The sequence below is a fragment of the Leucoraja erinacea genome, chromosome 25 (genome assembly GCF_028641065.1).
Source record: "Leucoraja erinacea ecotype New England chromosome 25, Leri_hhj_1, whole genome shotgun sequence".
In the NCBI taxonomy this organism is placed as follows: domain Eukaryota; kingdom Metazoa; phylum Chordata; class Chondrichthyes; order Rajiformes; family Rajidae; genus Leucoraja; species Leucoraja erinaceus.
In genome coordinates this window covers 19,052,092-19,068,402 of record NC_073401.1, presented here as the reverse complement: position 1 = coordinate 19,068,402, position 16,311 = coordinate 19,052,092, and the positions used below count along the sequence as shown (strand labels likewise).

The 16,311-nt window shown below is 40.1% G+C and overlaps 1 protein-coding gene across 3 annotated transcripts in view; it reads left to right on the top strand.

Moving 5' to 3' along the window:
- LOC129709482 (uncharacterized) overlaps nucleotides 1–16,311 on the top strand; it is a 118,415-nt gene that overhangs the window by 39,467 nt on the left and 62,637 nt on the right. For all 3 annotated transcript variants that reach the window (XM_055655903.1, XM_055655904.1, XM_055655905.1), the window contains exons 15-18: nucleotides 3,467–3,535; nucleotides 4,555–4,623; nucleotides 5,643–5,711; nucleotides 15,633–15,692. In XM_055655903.1, the coding sequence (XP_055511878.1) occupies nucleotides 3,467–3,535; nucleotides 4,555–4,623; nucleotides 5,643–5,711; nucleotides 15,633–15,692 (267 nt within the window). The remainder of the gene's footprint in view (nucleotides 1–3,466; nucleotides 3,536–4,554; nucleotides 4,624–5,642; nucleotides 5,712–15,632; nucleotides 15,693–16,311) is intronic.

Sequence of the window (16,311 nt, the reverse complement as noted above, 5' to 3'; positions counted from 1 at the left end):
TCTTTGGCTAGTTGGAGTTTGTCCGGGGGATGCCTGCGTGCGCGTGCATGCGGTGGCTGTCCGGTGGTTGGGATATGGTGCATCGGCACATGCTTGGGGCTGGACGTTGTGAACTGGGGAGTTATGATGTCAGGGAAATTGGTCAAAATCCTGGCATACTCGTCGGAGAAGGTCACCAAGCCGAGGTGGGGCTGAGTCAATTCAGAATGGCGCAAGGCGATTGACTCGAACGTCACAGAATTAGCGAGACGTTGTCCTTTCACGTCGACCTGCAGGGAGTGCGTCCGGAGGAAGTCAGCACCCAGCAGCGGTAGTGAGATGTCAGCGACGGTAAAGGTTCAATTGAAGTGACAGGAGTTGAAGTTATGCGGGATCGTGCGGACCCCGTATGTTCTGATGTCGCTGCTGTTGGCAGCGATCAGGGGAGGACCTTGCTTTCCGGAACGAGTGTCGGTGCCCGAGGGGGGCAAAACACTGACCTTCGCTCCTGTGTCAAAGAGAAAACGCCACCCCGAATGTCAATCCCAGGTGTAGTGGAGGCAATGTTTTTGGCCGGCCACTGTTGCCACCACCGACGGCCGGCCGAGGCGTTTCCCGGATGCATGCAGGGTGGTCAGCATCGGCGGGCCTCGGAGCCCCACCTTTGGTGGTGGTAGCACCACTTGTCCTTGCTGGTGCCGTTCGTGGCCAACATCACTGCCGCTCCTTCCGTGGAATCTATGACCTGTCGAGGCACAGCTGCCACCCGATTGATGATGGCTCCACCCTGCTATTTGGCTTGGCACAGCAAGGGCTGCCAGTCGCCAGGGGTCGGTGAAATCGTCATCCGCGAGGAGCAGGCGGATGTCCTCAGGCATCTGCTCGAGGAAGACCTGTTCGAAAAGGAGACAGGTCTTATGTCCATTCATCAGGGTGAGCATTTTGTTTATGAGCACGAATGGTTTGCAGTCACGAAGGCCATCCATGCGCAGGCGTTTTGCCGCCCTTTTGCGGAGGCTGAGACCGAATGTGTCCTTGATCCCTTCGTATTTGTTATCGGCTTGTGGCTGGCGAAGGTAATCGATGTGGTGCCCGGCGGTTTCTTGTAGCAGTACTTGGTGACGTCGGCAGTTATTTTCAGATGTGGAATTGGGCTTCAGCTCGTTCAAACCACACTTGGGGCTGTGAAGTCCAGAAGGTGGGCAGTTTGAGTGAAATTGGGTTCTGCTGATCTGGATTGTTTCCTCCAGACATGATGAAATCCAAAAGAGGCCGTTTTGGATCGTCGGGATCACCACTGAAGAGATTCACGTGTTGTATATACACTCAGTTTAATATTTAAACGATACAGCTCAACAATTAGTACAAAAGGGCAAGGTGTGTATGTTAACGTGTTGACTGTGAAGTGAAGGCTAGCTCTATCGTCCGCTGCACCCCGCCCAGGTCGGCGTTGATTGGTCGGCCCAGATGACGGCAGGTCCACACGAGTGCCTGAGCACGACGAATGACGGTTCGAGACCAAAGTGGTTCGGCCCTACACAGTATCCACCATTTTTTGTTCATACTTTCAACCAAATATCTAAAAGTCCCTCTCCAAGTAACCCTTATTCCAAAACAGTATGCTTCTTACGGAGTGAGTTAAGTGAGATAAACTAAAACATATTTTACAACAAACTAAAAACACGGAGGGAAAAAATCAGACCGCTGGTGAGGCAACTATCGTACGGCGCCCCCTGGTGGTACTAATATGTTTCTAGTTCATTCCTTTATCTAATTGTTTCTTGGATATGTGTTACCTCAATGGTTCCTTTGGCAAAGGCATATGTACTCTTCATGATCTGTGAAATATCTAATGGGCCTGTCCCATTAGGCTATTTTTAGGCGACTGCCGGCCACAGTCATGGTCGTAGCCGGTCGCTGAAACACCAGCGACTGGACCCCCCCTTCGATATAAGATTTGAAATAGAATCATTACTTAACCAACAAAAAAAAGGTCAGCACCGGCAACAGCCTACGTCACCTGGCGACAACCTATGTTAACCTGGCGACAACTACGACAGCACCTACGCCAGGAGAAGTCGAGCTACGCTCATTGACGTCAAACCCACTGTCACCGACTGTCTCCAACAATTTTTCAACGTGTTGAAAATCCAGCACAACTCTTTGGGTGACTGAGGAGACTACTCACGATCATACAGGTGACACCATGTGGCGACAGCCTAGTCACCTGTAGTTGCCTAAAAAATCATCTAATTGGGACAGGCCCATAAGATTTCTGATCCAAATATCTAAAAGTCCCTTTCCAAGTAACTCTTATTCCAATGCAGTATGCTTCTCGCGGAGTGAGTTAAGTACCCAAAAATTGATGTTAGTGCTGCAGGTCAAAAGATAAATACAGTAAAACTCTGATATTTGGAAACCCAAGGGTTTGGCAGATGGCTCAATAGTTTCTAATTCCTATCCTGCCTTCATCATAATACCTCGATTCCCACGCTCCTTCTAACATACCTAGGCCCATTTTCCAATTCCCCCTTTTACACATCAGGGCTCAGGTTACTTTGCTATGTCTAAAAGAGCAGGACCCCAGTTCCAACACTCCTTTTCACACGCCATGACCCAAATTCCAGCATTCCCTTTTTGCACACCGAGATCTTGGTCTCTATAGAGAAACAAAACGTTTACTGAAGAGTCTTGGATTAAGAGATAAATTAACACACCAAGGTTTCCATGCAGGATTAAAAGAATAGTAAAGATCATTCAACAATTATTAATGAGAATGCTTGCATATATTTTCAGAATAGAGGATAGAACATCACATTGTTGAGCAGCTTGCCTCTTGATGCAAGATATTACGTTTTTATTTCTCTCTGTTTTTAACATCAGCATTGGGTTGCAGAAGGAGCGGTGCCTCCAGAAGGCATCAAAAGGGGCGGGGATGAGAAGAAGTGACTGGTAGTGAGATCACATTGAAAGTGGCGGAAATATCAGAGAATGATGTGTTGAATACGGTGGCTGGTGGGATGAAAGGTGTGGACCAGGTAACACTATCTGTTCTCACTCCGCCCCACCACAATCAGTCCAAAGAAGGGTCCTGACCCAAAACGGCGCTTATCCATGTTCTTCAGAGATACTGCCTGACTCACTGAGTTACTAGAGCACTTTGGTTTTTTTGTAAACCAACATCAGCATTTCCTCGTGTCCTCTAATTTCTTTGATTTTGATGTAACATAGATGAGCTGGTGTTGTGGACTTGTGATATCAGCCATTTATGCTGGAGATATTATTAATCTTCCAGCGTCACCAGCTGGTGCAGATGTCGCATGTTGGGGTGATGAGAGTGTACAGAACAAAAGTGACCTAACTATCTGGATATTGGACAAATTTGCATTAATTTATTTTTGTAGTAAGACATTTTGTAGACAATAATGCTCGCAAGATTACAGTTCCGCTACATGTGTTGCTACATGATATTTTAAATATATTTTAGATTTAACAGATCCTTTGGAAAACATAGATGTTGATCCAGGCTCTGCATCTCCTACCCAATTATCTTCAGGTATTTTTTCAAAATGATGTTTATTATTCTCTGCAAGCCTGACAATATTTTATTGAGTAGTATGTGATACATAGTTTTTTGGAAGTTTATTTATAACTTTAATATTTTCTCCCACAGGAAGTAGTCAGTATATTTTAAAAGTCAAGGAAGTTTTATTGTTATACTTGAAAGCAGCACAGGAAATATGTAAATGTAGTGTGGAGGAACAAACTGCAGATGCTCGTTTAAACCGAAGATAGACACAAAATGCTGGAGTAACTCAGCGGGACAGGTAGCATCACTGGTTAGCAGGAATGGGTAAATTTCTGGTCGAGACCCTTCTTCAGACTGAAGAAGGGTCTCAATCCGAAACTTCACCCATTCCTTCGATCCAGAGATGCTGTCTGTCCCACTGAGTTACTCCAGTACTTTGTGTCTAGTGTAAACGTAGTACCCTGTAACCACAATAATCAACAAAAGAGAAGTTTAGTATTTAATTAAACAAACAATAATAGCACAATGACAAAACCATGCCCGCAAGTCAAAGTGGGAGGTTGTAGTGTTTAATAGTTTCATGGTTGTTGGGGAAAAAGCTGCTCCCTGGATGAAAGGTGCAGACCAGGTAACATTATCTGTTCTCACTACGCCCACCACAATTAGTCTAAAGAAGGGTCCTGACCCAAACGTCGCCTATCACTGTTCTCCAGAGATATTGTGTGACTCACTTGTTTTGTTTTTTGTAAACCAACATCAGCATTTCCTCGTGTCTTCAAATTTCTTTGATTTTGATTTGACATAGATGAGCTGGTGTTGTGGACTTGTGATATCAGCCATTTAAGCTGGAGATATTATTAATTTTCCAGCGTCACCATCTGGTACAGATGTCACATGTTGGGGTGATGAGAGTGTACAGAACAAAAGTGACCTAACTATCTGGATATCGGACAAATTTGCATTAATTTATTTTTGTAGACCATAATGTTGGCAAGATTACAGTTCCGCTACATGTGCTGTTACATGATGTTTTAAATATATTTTAGATACAACAGTTCCTTCGGAAAACATAGATGTTGATCCAGGCTCTACACCTCCTGTTCGATTATCTTCAGGTATTTTTTCAAAATGATATTTATTATTCTCTGCAAGCCTGACAATATTTTATTGAGTAGTATGTGATACATAGTTTTTTGGAAGTTTATTTATAACTTTAATATTTTCTCCCACAGGAAGTAGTCAGTATATTTTAAAAGTCAAGGAAGTTTTATTGTTATACTTGAAAGCAGCACAGGAAATATGTAAACGTAGTGTGGAGGAACAAACTGCAGATGCTCGTTTAAACCGAAGATAGACACAAAATGCTGGAGTAACTCAGCGGGACAGGTAGCATCACTGGTTAGCAGGAATGGGTAAATTTCTGGTCGAGACCCTTCTTCAGACTGAAGAAGGGTCTCAATCCGAAACTTCACCCATTCCTTCGATCCAGAGATGCTGTCTGTCCCACTGAGTTACTCCAGTACTTTGTGTCTAGTGTAAACGTAGTACCCTGTAACCACAATAATCAACAAAAGAGAAGTTTAGTATTTAATTAAACAAACAATAATAGCACAATGACAAAACCATGCCCGCAAGTCAAAGTGGGAGGTAGTAGTGTTTAATAGTTTGATGGTTGTTGGGGAAAAAGCTGCTCCCTGGATGAAAGGTGCAGACCAGGTAACATTGTCTGTTCTCACTACGCCCACCACAATTAGTCTAAAGAAGGGTCCTGACCCAAACGTCGCCTATCACTGTTCTCCAGAGATATTGCGTGACTCACTTGTTTTGTTTTTTGTAAACCAACATCAGCATTTCCTCGTGTCTTCAAATTTCTTTGATTTTGATTTGACATAGATGAGCTGGTGTTGTGGACTTGTGATATCAGCCATTTAAGCTGGAGATATTATTAATTTTCCAGCGTCACCATCTGGTACAGATGTCACATGTTGGGGTGATGAGAGTGTACAGAACAAAAGTGACCTAACTATCTGGATATCGGACAAATTTGCATTAATTTATTTTTGTAGACCATAATGTTGGCAAGATTACAGTTCCGCTACATGTGCTGTTACATGATGTTTTAAATATATTTTAGATACAACAGTTCTTTCGGAAAACATAGATGTTGATCCAGGCTCTACACCTCCTGTTCGATTATCTTCAGGTATATTTTCAAAATTACATTTATTATTCCCTGCAAGCCTGACAATATTTTATTGAGTACAGGTAGTATGCATACATAGTTTTTTGGAAGAGTTTATTTATAACTTTAATATGTTCTCCCATAGGAAGTAGTCAGTTCATTTAAAACTCTTCAATTTCTTCTTGCGTATGGCATGCACAGCCTAAAGTTGTCAACTTGTTCTATTTGATATATTTGTTTGTGCACGTCGGGTTGATTACATTAGTCGAAACAAGTGGACCACGTGAAGGTTGCAATCTCCCGCCCCATTTAAAAAGTCAAGAAATTTTATTGTCATATTTCCCGAAACGGAACAATGAAATTCTTACTTGAAAGCAGCACAGGAAGTATGTAAACGTAGTGTATAGTAATGAACTGCAGATTCTGGTTTAAACCGAAGATAGACACAAAATGCAGGAGTAACTCAGCGGGACAGGCAGCATCGCTGGTTAGAAGGAATGGGTGAGTTTTGGGGCAAGACCCATCTTCAGACAGAAGAAGGGACTCGACCTGAAACATCACCCATTCCTTCTATCCAGTTATGCTGCCTGTCCCGCTGAGTTACTCTGTAAACACAATAAAAAGCAAAAGAGAAGTTCAGTGTTGAAATAAACCAACAATAATAGCACAATGACAAAAACCATTCCCACAAGTCAATGTGGGAGGTTGTAGAGTTTAATAGCCTGATGGTTGTTGGGGAAAAAGCTGCTCCTGAACCTGGACGTTACAGTTTTCAGGCTCGATGGCACAAGTGAAATAAGAGTGTGGCCAGGGTTGCATGGGTCTCTGACGATGCCTGCTGCCTTTTTGAGGCAGTGACCCCTATAGATCACCTTTGATGGTGAAGGGGAACATACCGGTGATGGACTGGGAAGTATTCACCACTTTTTGTAAACGTCTTCATTCCTGAGCATTCAAGTTGTTGAACAAGGCTGGAATGCAACCAGTCAATAAGCTCTCTACTCTACACCTTTAGAATTTCAAAAGAGTATTTGGCAACATACTGAGTCTCCTCAATTTTTCAAGGAGGTAGAGGAGCTTCTTTATGATTGCATCCATTTGTTTGCGTCCAGAACAGATCTTCAGACATATGCTCATCCATGAATTTGAACTTATTGACTCTCGACTACTATCCCATTGTTGAAGACAGGATTGTGGATCCTCTGCCTCTTCTACTAAAATTAACAGTCAGTTCCTTGGCTTTACTGATGTTGAGAGCAAGGTTGTTGCTCTGGCACCATTCGGTCAGGCAGTCGATCTACCTTCTATATTCATCATCATCCATAATTTGTCCAAAAATGGTGCTTTTGTCAGTGAATTTAAAGATGGAGTTGCAATTATGTGTGGCTACATGGTGAAGGGGGCAGAGTTTGTTGAGCAGGGGGCTTTGCACACACCATTGAGGTGCTCCTATGCCGATAGTTATCAAGGGGGAAGTGTGAATGCTCATTCGTACTGATTGTGTTCTATTGATGAGGAAGTTGAGAATGCAGTTGCAGAGGGGTGCGCAGAGACTCAGTTCCCCGAGCTTGCTAACCAGTTTGGAGGGGATGATGGTGTTGAATGCCGAGCTGTAATGCATGAACAGTTGGGTTTTGTGCTTTTGCTATGTACTTTTGTCAACTTCCAACATACTTTCTCAGGATATGATTTCCTCGGTTTGTAACTTTACACACTAAATTTCTAATTGTAGTCTGTATAATATGCCTTTCCTTTCATTTTATTCCTGGGTGTGTTCAACGGCAGCCCTCCTGCATTAAAAATTAATAAAATGTAGGTGCTCAAGTGATCAGTACATGCTGTACATTAAGTAGATTAAAATAGACTATTGGGAATTTAAAAAGGACAAAACAATCTTAAATTTGGATTGATGAGTGAACCTGTTTTATCATTGATGGAGACTTTTTTTCATGTTCATCTTTTTGTTGATTTTGAGAACTAAAAGTTGAATTTCTTAGATAAGCGCTGACTTCCTCTGGGCGTGTAAGGTCTTTGATGTGTGAAATTATTATCTAATTTGTTGTTGAAGCCCTCAACAATGGCTTTGCCACCTCCAGTCTCCACTACTTTTTTGTTTTCTTTGCATCTATAGTCTTTGCTTCATTGCTTTTTGATTCAATAATTCATTCATCTGTTGACTATTGGTCTCAATTTAGTTGATTGGTAAATTTATTTATTTTGTACTTTGCATTTTCTGTGAAGGTGATCATTCATTTGTAGTTCACACCAGCAACTAGTTATGTTCAAATGAAATATTTTGATACTAAACTAGTAAATACGTGCTTCAAATTCATTTCTTTATGTTAGATTGAGAATGTTTAAAGATTTTAAAGTTACAAAATTGATTCAGCTGTTGATTTAGAAGCAATAAAATGGATGCTTAACCTTTCTCCTATTACACTAACAAGGCTAACAGAAATGCTTAACCATTCTCCTATTACACTAGCAAGGCTACAGCATAAGAACAAAAAATATTTTCACCCTTCTTCCATAACACTAGCAAGATAACAGCACAAATACATGAATGTTTTCCTCTATGATATAAACATCAGGAGAATGTTCAGATACTTGGCTGGTACTCCTTACTCTATAAGATTGTTATGTGCGTCAACACGGTAAAAAAACCAAGTGCTTGATCTGCAGAAAGCTTCTTCGGCATAACCATATTTGGGCCAACATTTCCTCTCTCGGAAGAACCTGTCAATTCCAACAGACAAGAGGCTGCCCAATGCTCTGTAAGATAAAGTATTGCTGACTTACTGATTATTGGGGTATAAATATATCTGATTGAACATTACCTCTTTGTGTGGGGATAGAGTGAATCTATAGTCTGTATTTTACATACTGTATGAGTTTACTACCACACCCGCCTGGGCGAAATAAAGATTTTAATGCTTTATTAATATTTTTTGTGTTGTAATCTGTTTGAAGTAAAAATGAACATTTACAAGGTAATCATCTAATTCTTTATGAAACTGCTTGGATCTTGCTTTGATAGTTCCTTGTTTAATGCCCTCCAATATGTAACATTGGAAATTTCTGTTGAAATATCAAACATTGTGGCCTTGTGCCAAAAAGAGCAATGAATTAAATCGCCTGAAATTTCTGTTATGATGCTCAATAAAGAATAAGTATTGGTCAAGACACCAAAGTAATCTCATGTTGCAAGCAGCTTCTCAGTCAGGTATCGAGACATTAAAAAAAACGGAATTCTCTGCTAATTACTGAAATTGTCCTCAAATCCTGACATACAGATGGCAGGGCAATCACATAATATGAAGGCAGCTAGTGCAATTAACAAACTCCATATAGGTTAAATAGTTTTATTGTGAATCAAGTGAAAACAAAGTTAAATACTCATATTGATAATTAAATATTTATGATTAACATAACCTTTTGGGACAAAATAACTTTTGTCCCTATCCTACCCCTTCCAAAATCCACAATCAGTTCCTTGGTTTTGCTGGTGCTGAGAGCTAGTTATTGTGCTGGCACTATTTGGTCAATCGGTTGATCTCACTTCTGTACTCTGACTCGTCACTATCAGTGCTTCATCCGAAAACAGTGGTGTCTTCGGCGAACTTGATGATGGAGTTCACTCTATGTCTGGCTACGCAGTCATGAGCATAGAGTGAGTAAAGCAGGGCCTACCAGACCCCTTAAATGGGCCCTTGGACCAATCTAGGCTAGCCTAGCTATTAAAGGTACCAGCTAAAATCGGGTTTAGATGATCAATCATAGCCTAGGAAATACATAATGACCTATGCCAGAATGATAACCCATTTGACCTTGACCTTACCCACCCCCCCCCCACCCACCCCCCCCCCCCCCCCCCCCCCCCCCCCTTAATGTCATTGGGCCCAAGAAGTCTAGGCATTAAAGATATTAGCTGAACCGGTTTTATATGATCAACCACAACCATCAGCTAGTGAATACAAAGTGACTCGTGTCAAAAAATTAACTGCTTTGACGACCATTTCCGCAACAACCCATTTCAATGAGAAAAGAGGGACAAGAGGCTAATAGTAGGTTAACCTGTTGGAGTGTCCTATTTGGCTTTCTATATATTTGGCCATTTGGCTGAATGCGGTGACAAGCTCTCCTTAGCTGCATCCAATCAATATATCAACATCGGATTGGATGGAAGTTTTTGCAGTAAAGAATCACTGTTTACGGCTGTTTGAGGTAAGTTGTTTTACTTTACTACATAATTATAGTTTGCTATTATAATTCAGGGATATCATGCATGATTCAGTTATAATGTTCACTTGATAATTTATGTTAAAACCATTGCCATGGGGCAATGCTGCGAGAGGTACAATGACTGACACGTGATTAGGATCAAGTATCTGCAAGTGCATATAAAAGCCCTGTGGAATTTGTGCAATAAACAATGCTATATAGGCCTAAGTACAATTTAAGCTGGAATATTATGTTATTTGATGGTGATTTATCTTAAATAGGGATGGACTTAAATTTGATAGGCTTACAGAGTCATCTTCCGTCTTTAAGAAAAACTACGGAAAGCCGTATCAGACATCCTATAGTATGGACATAATTGGAATATCAGTAGTGATGCAGTGAGTGTATGCTTAAAATATTAAACTCAATAATGTTGTTTATTGTCAGGCTCAATTTGTGCTATTATAGGATGTTTTTTTCTGTGGCACGGTCAGCAAATAATTTGAAGATACTTGTTCTGTACTTTAGATTCATTACATTCAGTCTCGTGTTTAAAATTGTAAGTATGAATTTTGGAACTTTTGCACTATTTACTTATCATATATCACAGTGAAACATTTGCAATATTTACATACCTTATATCACCGATCAAGAAGATAATAGCTACAATATTGTTGTTTTTTAGTGATTCACAAACTGATAATTTGTTATTTATGTTTGTTAGGTTTACCACCCTGAACCAAACTAATAAAAAAATACTTTGATGACCTAGATTTTTAAAGTTTTCTACTTTCAAATGGAGGAACAAGCTTTGAAGGAGAGTATTTTTAGTCCACATTATTCTCCCATTAAAAGATTTTTAGTACAGCTCAGGCTAATATCCTGGGCAAATTACCAAACCTAGCTAGTACTACTAGTAAGACAATGTACATGGAGGGACTTGTAAACTGTAATGATGAATTGCCATTCCATTACACTACCGTGAAATCGTAGCACGCAATGAGCTAGAAATAAATGCCAAAATGAGCATTTTGGGGCATATTTGTGATTTTTCTTAACATCTCGATGCGCAACCCACTAAATTTTCCACATGGTTGTGAAGATCATATCATCTATATTAAAACATATATAAAAGTTAGAAACAGTTATCAAGCAAATGTTTTTCTCATTGCAAAAAATGTCCCAGCTGTTCACTTTTTGCCAATTTTTCTAATGACATAGAAACATAGAAAATAGGTGCAGGAGTAGGCCATTCGGCCCTTCGAGCCTGCACCGCCATTCAATATGATCATGGCTGATCATCAAACTCAGTATCCTGTACCTGCCTTCTCTTCATACCCCCTGATCCCTTTAGCCACAAGGGTCACATCTAACTCCCTCTTAAATATAGCCAATGAACTGGCCTCAACTACCTTCTGTTGGAGAGAATTTCAGAGATTCACCACTCTCTGTGTGAATTTTTTTTTCTCATCTCGGTCCTAAAATACTTCCCCCCTTATCCTTAATCTGTGACCCCCTTGTTCTGGAGCTTCAGACAGCTTCAGACTGTTTTTGGTGCATACTGTTTGTTTTGAAATGGCCATAATGACGAACTGAGTAACAGTAGACCCAGTTTTCTTTTCAGAATTATTCTCAGGTAAACATATTGAAGTACAGAATATGTTACACAATTTGGAGTTAATATCTTTCGAATTTAAAGGTTTAATGTAACTATGTAGCATAACAAAATAAATTTTCCTTAGGGGTAGGGTTAACATTTGAGTCTGCTATTCTTTAATGAATTATTCCTTACACAAGTACATTAATAATTATCTTTAAAAATACATTAGACTATATACAAATGAGCTTGGGACCAAAATGTCAATTTTAGACCACATATTTGCCATGGGGCTAAATGTTTGCTTTAAATGATCAATCTCACCTTGGGGAATACAAGATGACCAAGGGCCCATTTAGGCAGTCTGATAGACCCAAAGTAGCAGATAATTGTTCTGTCATAGGTCATTTTATATCCCCCAAGGTGTGATAGATCATTTAAACTGGGTTTTAGCTGGTACCCACAATATCTAGGCTAGCCTAGTTGGACAGCAGGGTCTAGGGTGTCCATTTTTGGGGTGTGTGATACATGTAGTGCAGCGGACTATTTGTCTGGCGTAGTATCTTGCTCGTCTATATGCTAGCCCATTTTTAGGCCCTTTGTCTGGCGGGGCTTTTGCAGCCGGAAAAATGTCTGCCGTTTGGGTTGTTGATATAGGTATGGCAATGAGCACACCATGGTAGTGGATTTAAGTGGTACCTCACTCATCTATTAAGCACCCATTTTTTGGCCCCTTGGGGGTCCCCCAGGACTACATGCAGCAGGTGGTACCTGGCAGACTCCCAATTCCATTAATTTCAGGTGATCCCCTACACACTCCCATAGTCAGACATTGGTACGTAGTTCGTCTAACCTAATATCTCTTGGCTGAAGGTCTATTCATCTTCATGGCTTGGTTTTTGCTTTGGCATGCACTGTCAACTGTGGGACTTTATATAGACAGGTGTGTGCCTTTCCAAATCATGTCCAATCAATTTAATTTACCACTGGTGGACTCCAAGCAAGTTGTAGAAACATCTCAAGGATAATCAATGGAAACAGGATGAACCTAAGCTCAATTTTGAGTGTCATTGCAAAGGGTCTGAATACTTATGTAAATGTGATATTTCAGTTATTTATTTTTAATTAATTTGCAAAAATGTATAAACACCTGTTTTTGCTTCTTCATTCTGGGGTATTGGGTGTAGATTGATGATTAAAAAAAAAGAATGTAATCAATTTTAAAGTAAGGCTGTAACACAACAAAATGTAGAAAAAGTGTATATTAATCTCAATGTTCTCCAGCAGCTCTAAAGGGAGATGATAAACTCAAAGTATCTGGTATCCAAAGCCGTATCAAGATTGTTTATGCAAGATACTTAGATCAATGTCATCATTCTTTTATTCCACAACAGTTAACTTTCACTCACTTTTTCACCTTTGCACCAAATTCTAAAACTAAAGTAGATAGTATCGACAACACATGGTTCCAAACAACTTCAATCAAGAATATTATTGATCATCCATCATCATTTTTGTGCAGAGGATAAATATTACAGTGGTGGTTGAATATTGCAGCACACAAACAGAGTAACAGCTGCCTGGCTATCATCACAAATGACACCATTCATTTTTTTCAGAGCATGAATATAAATATTGGAAAGATTACAGTTTCTGTATGTTGTGATGTAATTTATAGTGTATAGTTTAGATATAAGGGTTACCTCATTGGGTACAGGTGCTGACTTGAATACTGAACTTGTCTCCAGAACATCTCCAGGTATAGTTTCAAAATAAGATTGAACATTTATCTATGAATGTTATAAAGTTTTGAGGAGTACATTTATTCTTTAGATTTGATGGTTACATTTTAATTGTATCATCAGATTTTTTTTTCACAAGGAGTTCATTGAATTGTAGAGGATATATGAACTGAATCCTATAACAGGCATTGTTCAACAGCTATTTCCCCCCCATGTCAGAAACATGCTGGTAGGTTAATTGGCCAATGTAAATTGCCTTTGAGCAGTCGCATCTGGACAGGTGAGGGGAGTTGAAGAAACTATGGGGAAAATAAACTGGACTGGGGTAGACCTAAAAATAGGTGCTTGATAGTTGAAATGTATTTTGTGGGACAAAGGACCTATTTCCATGATTCTATAAATAAGATAGTGACAGTTAAGCCTTAAACTAATGCATGGAATCAATCTTTCATTTATTAATTTGAATAATTGGTTTATTTGGGTCTTAACTGAGGTTATCACCATATACATTATGGAACGGCTTGTGATTTCTCAACTACTTTGTTGTTCAAGCCTTGATTTATCTGGTTTTCAGCACTATTCTGAACCTCTCCTGGCTTCTGTACCCTGCTGGTGCCTTTGCATTATTACTATTTTAACATAATGACAATTTTCCATGGACAACCAATTCACCTGTAAATATTTTTGGATTATTCTCTGCACTTTTAGTATATCCACCAATTTTTAGTTCACACTTTTAACCATTATGTACATTCCAAATAATCATAATCGTAATTTATTAGCCAAGTATGTTTTGCAACATACGAGGAATTTGGATTGCCATACAGTCATACCAGAAAAGCAACAAGACACACATAAAAATTTGACATTATTATCCACCTCAGTGTTTTCTCCCCATTCCCCACTGTGATGGAAGGCAATAAAGTCTTATCTTCTTTCTTCTTTTTCTCCTGCGATCGGGGGAGTCGAACCATCCGCAGTCAGGCCAGTCGAAGCTCCCGCGATCGGGCGGTTGAAGATCCCACGGCTTGGAGCTCCCGAAATCAGTCGCTAACCAGGGACCACGAACTCCATGTTGTTAAAGTCCGCAGGCTCCCACGGTTGGAGATACGAGATCGATCCCTGGCAAAGGGATCGCCAGCTTCACGGTGCTAAGTGCGGTTGGAGCTCCTGAGGTCCCAGCAAGAGGTCACCATCTCCGCGATATTAGGCCGTAGTGCAGATGGAGATACGACACAGGAAAAAGTCACATCTCCGTCGATGAAAGAGATGAAAAAAGTTTCCCCCACCTCCCCCCATAATACACAACTAAAGATAAATGAAAACTACATTTTACAACAAACTAAAAACACAGAGAAAAAAACAGACCGTTGGCGAGGCAGCCATCGTATGGCGCCCTAATACGTTTCAAATCCATCCATTAGCTAATTATTGTTTCTTGGATGGGTATTACCTCAAGGCTCCTTTGACAAAGGCCCATTTACTTCATGATCTGTGAAATATCTAAGAGTTCTGATCCAAATATCTAAAAGTCCCTATCCAAGTAACTCTTATTCCAATGCAGTATGCTTCTCACAGAGTGAGTTAAGTAACCAAAAATTGATGTTAGTGCTGCAGGTCAAAATATAAATACTGTAAAACTCTGATATTTGGAAACCCAATGGTTTGGCAGATGGCCCATTTTCCCATTCCCCCTTTCACACATAAGGGCGCAGGTTACTTTGCTATGTCTAAAAGAGCAGGACCCCAGTTCCCACACTCCCTTTCACACACCACGACCCGAATTCCAGCACTGCCTTTTGCACACCGAGATCTTAGTCTCTACGGAGAAACAAAAAGGTTTACTAAAGAGTCTTGGATCAAAAGATAAGTTCCCACACCAGGACTTCCATGCAGGATTACAAGGAATAGTAAAGATCATTCAACAATTATTAATAAGAGAATGTTTGCATATATTTTCAGATTAGAGGAAAGGGCATCACATTGTTGAGCAACTTATCTCTTGATGCAAGATATGACTTTTTTATTTCTCACTTTTTAACATCATCATTGGGTTGCAGAGGGAGCAACTTCATCAGGTCCTCGTGTCTTCTAATTTCTTTGATTTTGATGTGACATAAATAAGCTGGTGTTGTGGAATTGTGATATCAGCCACATATGCTGGAGATATTATCAATTTTCCAGCATCACCATCGGGTGCAGATGTCACTTGTTGGGGTTATGAGAGTGCACAGAGCAAAAGTGACCTAACAATCTGGATATAGGACAAATTTGCATTTATTTATTTTTATAGTGAGACATGTAGACAATAATGCTGGCAACATTACAGTGTCTCTACATCTGCTGCTACATGATGTTTTAAATATATTTTATATTCAACAGTTCCTGTGGGAAACATAGATGTTGATTCACTCTCTACATCTCCTGTTCGATTATCTTCAGGTATATTTTCAAAATTGCATTTATTATTCTCTGCAAGCCTTACAATATTTTATTGAGTAGTATGTAATACATAGTTTTTTGGAAGAGTTTATAACTTTAATATGTTCTCCCACAGGAAGTAGTCAGTTCATTTTAAAAGTCAATAATGTTTAATTGTCACATTTCCCAAAACGGAACAATGACATTTTTACTTGAAAGCAGCACAGGAACTATGTAAACGTGGTGTGTTGGAAGGAACTGCAGTAGCTGATTGAAACCGAAGACAGAAACAAAATGCTGGAGTAACTCAGCGGGACAGGCAGCTTCACTGATTAGAAGGATTGGGTGAGTTTCGGGTCGAGATCCTTCTTCAGACTGAAGAAGGGTCTCGACCCGAAACGTCACCCATTCCTTGTATCCAGAAATGCTGCCTGTCCCACTAAGTTACTCCAGCATTTTGTGTCTAATGTAAACGTAGTACTCTGTAAACACAATAATAAACAAAAGAGAAGTTCAGTGTTTAAATAAACAAACAATATTAACACAATGACAAAAACCATGCCCGCAAGTCAACGTGTGAGGTTGCAGTGTTTAATAGCCTGATGGTTGTTGGGGAAAAAGCTGCTCCTGAACCTGGACG